General features: G+C 52.8%; 1 protein-coding gene across 1 annotated transcript in view; it reads right to left on the bottom strand.

Moving 5' to 3' along the window:
• Positions 1 to 3523: 3523 nt before the first annotated feature.
• Epha10 (EPH receptor A10) overlaps positions 3524 to 12326 on the bottom strand; it is a 36759-nt gene continuing 27956 nt past the window's right edge. The window contains exons 9-17 of the mRNA XM_059254939.1: positions 9768 to 9826; positions 9525 to 9650; positions 8500 to 8685; positions 7815 to 7876; positions 7405 to 7608; positions 7003 to 7152; positions 6601 to 6794; positions 6094 to 6249; positions 3524 to 5901 (exon numbers count right to left, since the gene is read on the bottom strand). Coding sequence (XP_059110922.1) covers positions 5787 to 5901; positions 6094 to 6249; positions 6601 to 6794; positions 7003 to 7152; positions 7405 to 7608; positions 7815 to 7876; positions 8500 to 8685; positions 9525 to 9650; positions 9768 to 9826 — 1252 coding nt within the window. The 3' untranslated portion in view covers positions 3524 to 5786. The remainder of the gene's footprint in view (positions 5902 to 6093; positions 6250 to 6600; positions 6795 to 7002; positions 7153 to 7404; positions 7609 to 7814; positions 7877 to 8499; positions 8686 to 9524; positions 9651 to 9767; positions 9827 to 12326) is intronic.

The following is a 12326-nucleotide window of genomic DNA, read 5'->3' as shown; positions in this document are numbered from 1 at the left end:
CTCAAGGATTATAAGTAAGACAATTTACTAGGTGTGATGGTACCAGAATGTGAGGATTGAAGACAGGGGTATCAGGAGTTCAAGGTCATCCTTAGCTACATAGTGAATATGAGGCCATCCTAGACAAGGGAACCACCCGGGGGGCAGGGAGGATAGTCACAATTCAGAAACAAGCTTGGTCTGCATTCTGGATTTTTCTTACATGAAACGGTCTTAGTCAAAACATTTCCCCTGCCCACACTTAACATGCTATAGGCATCTTGAGGTCATCTATGAACCTAAATGGTTTCTGATTTCTCTCTGTTGCTCCATGAACTTCAGCCAGCAAAGGAGTACAGGAGGGGAGATGTGATCTGCATAAATGCCAAGGTCAGGCCCTGCTTAACAAGGGCAGTAAACTCACTACTTGGTTTCCTCTGGGAGCATCCCCAGTCAGGTAAAGACTAGGCAAGGCACAGCCTCTGGAGTCCACAGTGCCTAGAATTATGCCTCATTCTTTTTATATTAGGCTATGTAGTAAGCAATGAGATCTTAGCTCCCAGTGCTGGCCACTAGTAGGTGTCTGGTACACACTGGCTGAACAGGAGGCTACTTCATAAAACCAGATCAGGCTCACTGCCCAGAGAAGACCGTTTCAACTCCCAGCCATATGCTGTATCTACCTGGGGTATCACATTGCTAGTAATAACCCTACATTGCAGGAGCACTTTGCTGCAATCTGTAAGATTCTTCAGCTCTACCCCCCATCTTTCTCTTGTGACTTCTGCACCCCTAAAATTAAGGTCATTGTTAGGAGCTGTATAATTCCCCACTCAAACTCCTTTGTGGAAATCCTAACCCCAATAACTGAACATGACTGTATTTGCAGATGACATCTTTGAAGAAACAATTAAGTTTAAATGAGGCTGTTGGGCTGGGCTGGTATGGACCAGATGCAGAGAAACAGAAAATGGCCATGATCAAACCCAGAGATGTTCCCCCTCAGTCTGCAGAAGCAATGCAGACTTGATCTTGGCCTTGCAGCCCCAGAGCTGTGTGATAATAAGCACATTATGTACAACACCCAGGGTGTAGTTCTTTGCTGTAGTGGCCTGGAATAAGCATGTAGTCTAGTCACCAATGTCATCTCCCCTACACCCCACCACCACTCTGGATCTGACACCCACCGAAACTCATAGTTCCTGTGATGGCCTGCATGTATGCCTGTGTGAGAGTGCCAGATCCTCTGGAACTGGAGTAACAGTTGTAAGCTGCCATGTGGGTGCTGGGAATTGAACCTGGGTCATCTGGAAGAGTGGCCAGTGTTAGTGCTCCTAACGGTCTAGCCTCTCCTTCCTAGTGCTCCTTGCAGTCTGGCTCCTGTGCCCTTCCATCCAAGCTGCCCTGTAATGCTGGAGCTTCTCCAGGACTCCTCTCTACTCTCTGTGCTCCCTGGGTGGCCTCCCTCCCATGGTGGCTTCAACCTTCCTCAGTGTGGTTGCTGGTAGCCCTGTCAGAGGAACAGCAGGTGGCAGCTGGGGCTCAGAGTGTCAGCCCACCTAAAGAAAAACTCTGGTGAGTATATCTTGTTTAAGCAAGGCTTACGAGGATACAGACCCCAGAATGAATGTCCTTTGCTTCTGTTGTGCCTTTATGTGTTGCTGCTACACTGCCTGTATTGTAGTGTGTTTATCTCATGAATACATCCCCAGCTACTGGGCATTTATATCTGTAGATTGTCAGGAAGATGATCCCTCATTAAGCTGTATAATTTTGATGAATAAAAATGAATACAGGGATATGCTACAGAGTCAGGGCCCATGAGTTCCCCATAAGGAGCTGCTTCTGATCACAGCTCAAATGAATGATTAACTGGGAGCCACACTGGCTCAAATTCCTTTAATTTTATTGCTGAGCACCACTAGCTGATACAAAGCTTCAAAATAGCTTTAAATTAGACCAGATGCCTTGCTAATGGTTTTTAAGATAAACATTCCCAGTAAAGCAATCTGTAAGGACATGGCTGAGCTGTCTGGCTTAGGTCATAAAATACAAAAACAGCCCGATTATTGCTAGCTGGCAAGTGATTAATTCCTTGCACCCATTCCTGACCTCAATTTGTGCAATTTTGACTAGTCAGGGCTACAGAAAATAATTTGACTCTGTAGCCTCAAAATAAGGGCTACAGGTTTTCTTGGATAGTCAGGAATCATACACGGGACAAAAAAGTACATTGTAAGATTTAAGCGTCACAGTATCATGGAATGTGCCAGCTAAGCTGATACTAAAAGAATGTGGTACCTGAGCATAAACTAGAGAATCTATGACACCCTTAGCTTCTCTTTGTCCAACCAGGCAAATTGGAAATTTAAACAGAATTCAGACTTTATGATTCCTGATTACAGAATGTTAGTTAAAAAATGTTTACATGGTCGTGAGTTAGTTTAATTTGCCTGCTTGAAAGAATGCAGGGGCAAGCCGGGCGGTAGTGGCTCAGACCTCATGGATCTCAGTGAGTTCGAGGCCAGCCTGGTCTACAGAGCAAGTTCCAGGACAGCCTCCAAAGCTACACAAAGAAGCCCTGTCTCAGGAAAAAAAAAAAAAAAAAAAAGAATGCAGAAGTAAAGGGGTGAAGCGGCTATACACTCAGATTGGTCTCAAGTACACAATTTTCTCATTTTCTTGGGCTCTTCAGCAGTTTAGGTTTATGATTCCTTTAACATTCCTTATAAGATTACCTCTCAAGATAGATAATAAGTAATTGATCCTTTCTTTGTAACTACAATTTACAGCCTATCAATAAAAGGGTTGGCTGAGAAAATAAGCTCTTTGCTTGCTCATGACAGGCTACATAGATATGTCGCATGATAGTTGTTGGGATGGCTCTGTTTTTAGCCAGGTCTTTACCTATGGAATGCAACCTTCTATGACTCTCATATTGCCTGAAAGATTTTGTTGGGATATATAAGCAGTGTGGTAGAGAGGAGGGGGAAGGAGAATTAAAAAAAAAGAAACCATCAAGAGAGTGTGTGAGTGTCCTCATTTTCCCTAACTCCTCAGAAGAGTTTTAGCTTCGCTGACACTGTGGAACTCCCTTTGAGCCCTGTGTGCTGCCTTGGAGGCTGGACCGCCAAGGCCACATTCATGAGGCGATGATGACCCCAGAAGTCAGTCTCTGGCTCACATCTATGCTTCAAGGTCCAGACCTAGATATCCACCCGTGTCTAAACAGTCTTCAAGCATCTCCTATGAACATCCCAAATCCAACTGTTGGTCATTTTCTGTCCCCAGCTCCACATCTGCGCAGGTACCACGTCCTCCAGCACACATAACTTCCTTGCTTGAACTGGTTTTGTGATACAGCCTCGTGTGACACCCAGTGTGTCCCATGTGCCCCTGGCCCTTGTCCAGTCCCATTTCCTGTGTCTCCACTGGACTGTGGCATTCTTCACAGCAGAAGGATCTCAGGCAAATGCATACTCAGGATCTGTGTGCAGAATCTCCACCCACAACTGCTCAGTGGTTTAACAATGCCACACGGAAGGACCATAACACAGACAAGTTTTTATTACTTTGTACTGCATATAGAACCCAAGAAATATAAAAAGCATCTCCAGAGCTCCTCAAAGGAGCCTCCACCCACAACCAGCCCCTCCCTCCCCGGGTGGGTGCAGACTGGGCAATATGGGTTCCAGGCCACGTCTCTCTGTCCAGCAAACAAGTTCCATGTATAAAAATAGATCTGTGGAGGGTCCCCAGTGACCTAGCACCCTGTATCATGCTGGTGCTGTGCAGGGCTGAGGCCTGGGACCTTCTCAGGATTCTAGGACCTCACTCCTCATCAGAGGGGAGGTCTACCCTGGACACCGAAGTCTTGCCAACACAACCAGGGACCCCTCTGCCGACAACTGGGGAGAGGAGGAGTTTGACCTTGAGAATGACTGATGTGGCTGGAGATGGGGATGAGGTTCTGATCACCCAAGACAGGGCACTGGTCCCCATGAGCCTTGGATGTTGGGCCAGTTTTCCCTGGAGGGAGAATGAAGGAAGAGCCTGTGGGGGCCTATCAGTTCCCCCAGGTCTGTCAAAGGTGGGTGCAGTATCCCAGTCTACCCCAGCATTCCTGCAGTCACTGAGCTCAGGCAGGTGTCCAGGGAGCAGAGAGCCAGAAATGGGGCAGGCTCTGATGAGGGAAGAGCTGCTGCTGGCAGACCAAGGCCAAAGGCACTGCTGAGAGTCACTGGCCCCCCTATGGGGTACTCCCCAAAGATGCTGTGGCTTCCGGCCCCCAGACTCTCTGCTAGAGATCCTTGCTTGGATTCTGAGCCTGCTGGTAACTCCAACCACCCTACAGAGAGAACGCTCTACCCTTTAAGACCTTATTGAGTTCTGACTTAGACTAAGAAGCCTTCTGGACACCCCTTGACACATACATGTCAACAGTTCACCTGGCCATCCTTCCTGTCCCCCAGGGGAATCCGCTCCTAGTCTGATCCCTCCAACGGCACACTGTGTTCTGTCTGCCTCTCTGTACTCCCACTTGCTGGCCCAGCCCATGCTGCCCCTCTTCTTCCCTACCACAGCAGAAACAGAGCAGGGAGCCATCAGGAATGATGTAGAAAAATTTGGCCCCATGGTCCTGTCCACATCCAGCAGCCTCTCTGCCCTCCCAGGATAGTCTTGGTCTCAAGTTCTCACAGCTGCCAGGGCCCTTGCAGATAGGTCAGGTAGCACCACACTCCTTCAAGGGCTCTGGACAGCACACACGCACACACACACACACACACACACACACACACACACACACACACACACACAGGCACTCTACAGAGGAAGCATGGTGTGTGGGGGCAGAGCAGCCTGAAGGGACTCACCCAGTGAGGAGTCGCTGGGCTGCGCAGGGAATGGTGCTGGTGCCATGGGGAAGGGCAAGCTCTCTCCAGAGTCGGCCTTCTCCCTGGATTTTGGTCTGGCATCAAACCCTGGCTCTGAGATCATAAGCTCTGACTTCCCCATCTGTACAGGGAGGTTGAACCCGACTGTCAAAACCACTGCCTCCTCAGTCTCTTTCTCCTTCTCTCTACTTTCCAGAATGCAGAGCAACACCTCCCACCACTACCCTGAGCTCTTCTGAATCAGTTCCCAAACAAATGAGACAGCCAGGCCCAGGGCGAGCACCAGGACCTTGTGTGCCCTAGTAGGAACCTGGCCCTCACCCTGACCTGCTAACCCAAGGCAGGAAGCCATCAGCTCTGAAGTCTCCGCCTGGGGGGTCCAGTCCCTGAGCTCAGCACCACTTTCCTGCTTGGGCCTTGGGACCAGGGTTCAGACAGACCTAGCCAAGGCATAGGAATTAAGGGACACCACCCACTAGCCCAGGGTCCCATACTCAGGTGACCAGGCAGCTGTGGCCTCTGCTACAACCAACGGGTCTCTCTCAGGGACCCTTACTGCCTGGCAGGCTAAAAGCTCTCTGAGGAAATGAGATGCCCACTGATTAGGCCCAACCCCCAGTGAGCGTGGAAGACCAAGGGGCCTGAGGCAAGACAACTAAAATTGACTGTCTTCCCCCAACCAGCTTTGCCCTTGACACCCTAAACTTCTTCCCGCTGTTATCTCTGGGGTCCTCTCCAGGGATCTGAACCTCTTTTGTAGGACCACTAGGTCAGCAAGGTGTTGAGAGGAGATATGAAATGGGGGGATAACGTGGTACCAACCCGCTCAGGGCCCACTAAGAGTAAGAGAGCGCTTGCTCCTCCCACCCAAGGGGGGTGCAGCTTGCAGGTCCTTGGGCAGGATTGAGCTGCTCACACCTGCACCCCCTGGCCCTGTAGCTGCAGCACTCGAGTCTGCAGGGCGCTGATCCCACTCAGGAGGGCTTCTCGATGCTCGGCGGAAGAGATACCCAGGCTCCCCAGGTCTCTGCAACGAGGGACAGTCGTATGAGGCTGACTCGATCCCTCTCCTACTCCCCCCCATGGAAGCCAACCCTCTCCTTCCCCTACTCTGGACAGGGAAAGGCCCAGAACCAGGACAGGTTGGGCCTTCCCATCCAGGTAAGAGCTCTCTTGGGTTCCCTGAACCCTGTCCTTGACCTTGGCTCCTTAGACTCACTGGGCGGTCATCTCAGCCACAGCCTCCAGGCTTCCGTAGCCAGCTGCAGAGAAGTTGTCCTTGTAGCGGCACAGGTCCAGGGCCTCCAGCCAGGCACCCACAGAGCCAAAGGAGGGAAAGGTGGAGAAGGCACGGTCTGCCAGGGGGGTGGGAGGCCTGGGGAGCAGAGAGGCCACAGTCAGTCGAGAACCAGGGTGTGCCACCAGACCCAGTCACTCTCTTGAGAAACAAGAAAGGACCAGGGAGAGAGTAAGGTGACCACACCTAGGGCTTAGTGCGCCTCACGTGGGCACACAAAAGGCCCTGGAGAAATGGGTCAGGACAGTCAAACAAGCAGGGAGCTAGCCAACTAAAAGGCAAAATCCAGGACGTAACTGCCATGAAGTGAGATGTGCTGGAAGCAGGCGGGGATGTCAGAGCTGACTGGACAATGGACACTGGGAGACTACTGACAGACAAGTGAGAGTCTGGCGGACTGACCCGGCTTGGGGGTTGGCGAGGATGTACCTGAGGCAGGTGTTCGCGGCACACTTGGAGGGCTCTGGCTCCTGCCCCATCTTGCTCAGGATGCTGTGGATCTGGGAGAACCTGGGCCGCTCACCTGGGTCCTTCCGCCAGCAGTCAAGCATCAGCCGGTGCAGCGAGGGGGGGCAGTTCCTGGGGGGTGGCAGCCGGAATCCATCCTCCACAGCCTTGATCACCTGGACTCCAGAGACGGGGTACTTCAGACTGCCCAACACACACACACACACACACCACCACCACCACCACCACCACCACCACCACCACCACCACCACCATCATCCCAAGGAGGACTCTAGGCAGGATGGGAGTAGAAGAGAGGTCTGGAGCTAAGAGGCCAAGGATCAATAGGCAGAGGTCAGGAAACTGGAGCCGTAGGTCACTTACATCCTGTCCAGACATGTCCCAGTAGGGCCGCTCCCCAAAGGCCATCACCTCCCACATGACAATGCCAAAGCTCCACACGTCACTAGCAGAGCTGAAGTGACCAAACTGAAGCGTCTCAGGAGCTGCCCAGAGTGCTGGGCTCCGGCCACTCTATGGGTGGGTGAGCAAGACAGGGCAGGAAAGCATTGAGTCACCAGCACCCACATCCCAGTCCCACATGTCTTCCCCCACCTCCTTCACATCTGATGACATGGGGATGGTACCATCAAAGGGGAGGGACCGTGTAGGGAAGGACCACCAGCATCAGGGAAGGAGGCAGAGCAGAGATATGGAGACCATGGGGCTGCTGGGTGTGGCCAGCAGGAGAAGCAGCAGGTGGAACCAGAGAAGGGAACTCCTTACCATGGTGGTGTAGACAGCTTCTGCTCGGTCCCGGGGACCCCGCCCGAAGCCAGAGATCTTACAGATGAGGCCACTGCTGACGAGCACCCGGCGGGCTGCCAGACCCCGGTGCACATAGCCCATCTCTGACAGATACTTCATGGCTGATGCCAGCCCCGGCAGCAGACCCGTCAACTGCGCGGCCATCAGCTCCCCCTCGTGATGCTGTGGAATGGGTGAGGACTGAAGCCAGGGCCGTATGCTCAGATCACCCAGGAAGCCACTAAGTCCCTCTGGGACTCAGGGTACCACGAGCAGCAGGTCAGCTTGCCCAGTGGGAGCAATGCCAAACCCCAAGCCCCAAGAGAAAAGGGAGGAGACAAGAAAAATAGGACACTGGTACTCTCCCACCCAGGGCTCCAAGCACTCACCCTGAGGAAGTCATCAAGGGCCCCAAGGTTCATGTACTCCGTGACAATCATCAAGGGGTTTCCTGTGCCAGGGAGCGAGACACACCAAGTTGCTGGCTCTACCTATGTACACACTTCCTCCCACCAGCTCCACCTCAGCCAAGACAGCCAAAAGCAAAGCTAAGTTTTTTAATCTTGCCACCAGCCCATTAACCCCACATACTCAGCCCTACCACCCATTCTGGCGCTGAGGTACAAAAAAGTCAACTGAGCCGGGTGGTGGTGGCAGCTCGCGCGTTTAATCCCAGCACTCGGGAGGCGGAGGCAGGCGGATCTCTGTGAGTTCGAGGCCAGCTTGGTCTACAGAGTGAGTTCCAGGACAGGCTCCAAAGCTACACAGAGAAACCCTGTCTGGAAAACTCTGGCCCCTAAAAAAGTCAACTGTCCATAGTGGGTCAGAGGCTCAAGTCAGAGCTGCAAGGGAGTCAGCTGAGAAAAATCAGTCAAGGAGAAAGTGATCCACTCCCCAAACGTCACTGGCAGATTGGAAAGGTCATTCTGGGTCGGCATGGCCACTCCAAGAGAGGGGCCACTCTGAGTCACTGAAGAGAAAGGGAACCAGTGAACTAAGGTTATGTCTGAGCCCACTCCATACCCTGGAAGGGGAGCCCACCCAGTACCCAGCTGAGTCAGGGATGCGCACTACCTCGGGTGACAACTCCTTCCAGCCGCACGATATGGCTGTGGTCAAACTGCCCCAGGGTGAGGGCCTCAGCCAGGAAGCTGAGCCGCTGGGAGTCGGAGCAACCATCCCTCAGAGTGTGTACGGCCACAGGCAGCTCCTGGCGACCAGGCAGCTGCAGGCAGCCACAGCACAGGTCCCCAAATCGTCCTGCGAAGAAACAGCACCTCAGCGGACTCCCGACAGCAAATGGGGTAGGCTGAACCAAGGAGAAGGTGACTCTGGGTCGTGGGTCATTTCTAGCTTGCTGCGGGAAGTTCCAGAGTTCGAATCCTAGCATCCTGAGTACCAGGAGTGTCACCTTGGGCTTCATCTCTTTCCTCTTGGCCTAGAGACACGTGCCTGCCCATCAAAGGTCTTTGAAGCCAGCAAAGTCAAGGACCGATGACGATGATTTCTATTCTGCCCTACAGCTCCTTCCTGACTTCTGTTGTGAGGGTTCCAGGGCGAGGCCTGTTTCTTGGAGCAAAAGTCATTGACAGTTGTGAACCGTCAAAAGGAGGCTGATGCTCAGAAACAACAAGGCCCTGCCCGGAGCCTGCGGAGTTCCCACAGCAACCCATTGAGTGGCGGATGCCACGCCCCTTTGGGGGGTGAGAAACTGAGGCTCAGACAGCAATTGAGGATGAGCCCCTAGTCGCTCAGCTAATCAGGTGTGTTTTTGACTCGCCCTTCCCCGATGTCCCATAAAAGCCTGGGACTAAACTGAGAGGCACTCAGGAGGCTGTCTGGGAAAGGTCCTGAAGGCAGGTGTCCCAGGGTGACCTAGGGAACAGAGAGAGGGCGCGGTACTTTCTGGGAAGGGGTACCCTCGGTGCAGAGGCGGGGCTTCCAGCCATGGGGTGGGGACTGGAAGGGGACACTGGCTGAAAAGAGGTGGGGATAGAGGAGACGCAGGGCTTTCCCCAGTGGGTGTTGCCTGGTGGGTGGGGTTTATCCAGTGGGCGGAGCTCCCTGATGAATCCAGACTTCTAGGGTCCAGGGCTTGCCTGCTCCCAAGCTCTTCTCCAGGGTGACGCTTTTGGCATCGAGCTCCTTGGCGAACAGATGCACAGCCTGCAGCGGGTCCCCGCAGCTCTGGGGATCCAGAAACGTGCGGCGTGTCGGGACTTTGACTGAGAACACAGAGAGAGAAAGAGAGGCTGAGGAAAGGGGTCTTGTCGAGGAGATAACAGGAAGTGGCGGCTGGGAAGGAGCCGAAGGCGGAGGAGTGTGCGGCACAGACAACTCACAGTGGAAATACAGTTCCTCCTCGTCGTGGGCGTCCCCGCTTCCTTTGCCATCGCAGGGCCTGTGGGGACGCAGAGGTATCCTTTCATCAGGCGACCCCAGCCCTTCCCACTTCACCAGCGCCCAGGGCAGCACCTCTTGGTCCCTTCAGAAAGAAAAGCTCTGTGCCCCTTCTGGGGAGGGACTTCTCATCCTGCTGGCTGGGAGGCTTCTTTCCGTTTTTTATTTATTTTCAGACTCATTCATTTATTTACATAGTATGTGTGTCACTCGGAGGGCAGGTTGCAAATGTTGGTTCTCTCCCTCCCCCTTGTGGCGGCTTGCCATTGGCTTCATGGCAAGTGGCCTTACCCACGAAGCCATCTTTTTGGTTTGGTTTGGTTTTTCAAGACAGGGTTTCTCTGTGTAGTTCCTGCTGTCCTGGAACTTGCTCTGTAGACCAGGCTGGCCTACAGAGATCCACCTGCCTCTGCCTCCTGAGTGCTGAGATTAAAGGTGTGTGCTGCCATGCCCAGCTAACTACGCCAGCTTACAACCAGCTTTCTTTAAATAAATAAATAAATAAATAAATAAAAATTGTAATCTTTTAAAAATTGCTTCTCTCTCTCTCTCTCTCTCTCTCTCTCTCTCTCTCTCTCTCTCTGTGTGTGTGTGTGTGTGTGTGTGTGCTGTGGTGTGTGTGTGCACATACACATGCTATGATCGGCACTCCTGTGGAGGTCAGAGGACAACTTGAGGGAATAGCTTCTCTCCTTCCATCACGTGGGTCCCAGGGATGGAACTCGGTCACCAGACTTCATGGCAAGCTGTTACTCACTGAGCCACCCCCACGGAAGGTTCTCTTCTCTTCCTCCCTCCCCTTCCTTCTGCACCTTTTGCTGCCTCAGTTGCTTCTCTGTGGTTCGCTGTCCAAAGGCCTCCTCCCCTCAGCAGCCTCCTCCCCTCAGCAGCCTCCTCCCCTCAGCAGCCTCCTCCCCTCAGCAGCCTCCTCCCCTCAGCACGAGGACAGCCCTAAACCCTGAGCTCTGGCCTTTCAATTCCGTCACGATTCCTGCTGTGTCTGCTTTGAGACAAACTCCAGAGGTGTGTAAGTCTACACTCCTGGCATAAAACCCCACACTACCCTGTGAGGAATAATGGGCTGATCCGCCCTGAGCCAGAGGCAAAGCCCACAGCAGTCTGGATCTGGCACCCTGAGGCAGAGCTTTCCTGGCCTCATGAAGACTCTGGCTTTTGTCTGGGAGCAAAAGAAAACCCCCTGGGGTGCTGGGGGGCAGGTGAAGATTCTGGCTGCCACTCTATAGTCCCCTCAGGAGATGGCAGTAGCTCGAGCTATGGGGTGGCCGATCCTGGACAGAGGTGAGGGAACTCTGGAGGAACAAGAATATGACAGGACTGTGGGGCTTGAAGATTGCAGGGAGCTGGAAGGAAGAGTGAAGAGTTTCCTAGAGAGCTCATGGAGAGTCGCCGCCAAGCAGAACAAGGAGAAGTTCAGGCTCAGACATCTGCGTTCCTAGGGTGGTGGGAGATGCAGGGGGGATCTACGAGAAGGGAGTCTAGTGCTTGGAAGGGTGATCTGCTCTGGAAACACAAATGCAGGGACTGTGAATTTTGCCCAGGGAGATGAGGGAGCCTGAAAGGAGGTACTGGGAATAATTAGGCTGGATAAGAAAGCTGCAGAAGAGGAGGAGAAATAGAAGGGAGTGGGAGAGGAGATGGTACAAGAAGGAAGGAAGGAAGGAAGGAAGGAAGGAAGGAAGGAAGGAAGGGAGGGAGGGAGGAAGGAAGGAAGGAAGGAGAAAGCAGGGAAGGAGACGGGATTTTGTGAAGACAGGAAGAAAGGCTGGGGAAGAGTTTACAAAAGAGAGGTGTGTCACAGGAGACAGTGGCACGAAAGACCTCTGAGACATGCCCTTTGCAATCCAACTGTGTGCTCTTGCAGCCAAGCATCCCCACGCCGTGGCTGTGGGACTGGATGGTTCGGTTTTTCTCTGTAATAAAATCAGGACAAAGACAGCCCTGCCTAACAGCATCATGGTAATAGAGACCTTACTGTTATAGTGGGGGTGTTTTATTTCTGGTTTTTGTTTTGTTGTTTTGAGACAGGGTTTCACTATGTAATCCTGGCAGCCTTGCATCTCTCTATGTAGACCAGGGTGACCTCAAAGGTGTGTGCCACCACGTTTGGCTTATAGTGTGGATCTGAGCTGTCTCTCAAAGGCTTGGTCCACAGCCTGGAGTGGTAAAAGGAGGTGACGGAACCTTTGAGAGGTGTGGTCTTGGAGAAGGAAGTTGGGTCACTGGTGGCATGCCTTTAGGAGAATATTATGACTCCAGTCCCTTCCTGATTTGCTGTTTCCTGGCTGCCAATGAAGTGAGCAGCTGCCTCTGCTACAAGTTCCCACCAAGATGACTTGCCACCCACAGGACCAAGGCCAAGTGGCCACGAACCAAACTTTTGAAATTGGGAGCCCCCCAAAACTTTTTTTTCTTGTCGGGTGGTGATGGCGCACGCCTTTAATCCCAGCGCTCGGGAGGCAGAGCCAGGCGGATCTCTGTAA

Source organism: Peromyscus eremicus, chromosome 2 (assembly GCF_949786415.1).
Source record: "Peromyscus eremicus chromosome 2, PerEre_H2_v1, whole genome shotgun sequence".
NCBI classification, from domain to species: Eukaryota; Metazoa; Chordata; class Mammalia; order Rodentia; family Cricetidae; genus Peromyscus; species Peromyscus eremicus.
This window is presented reverse-complemented; position numbering and strand designations above follow the sequence as displayed.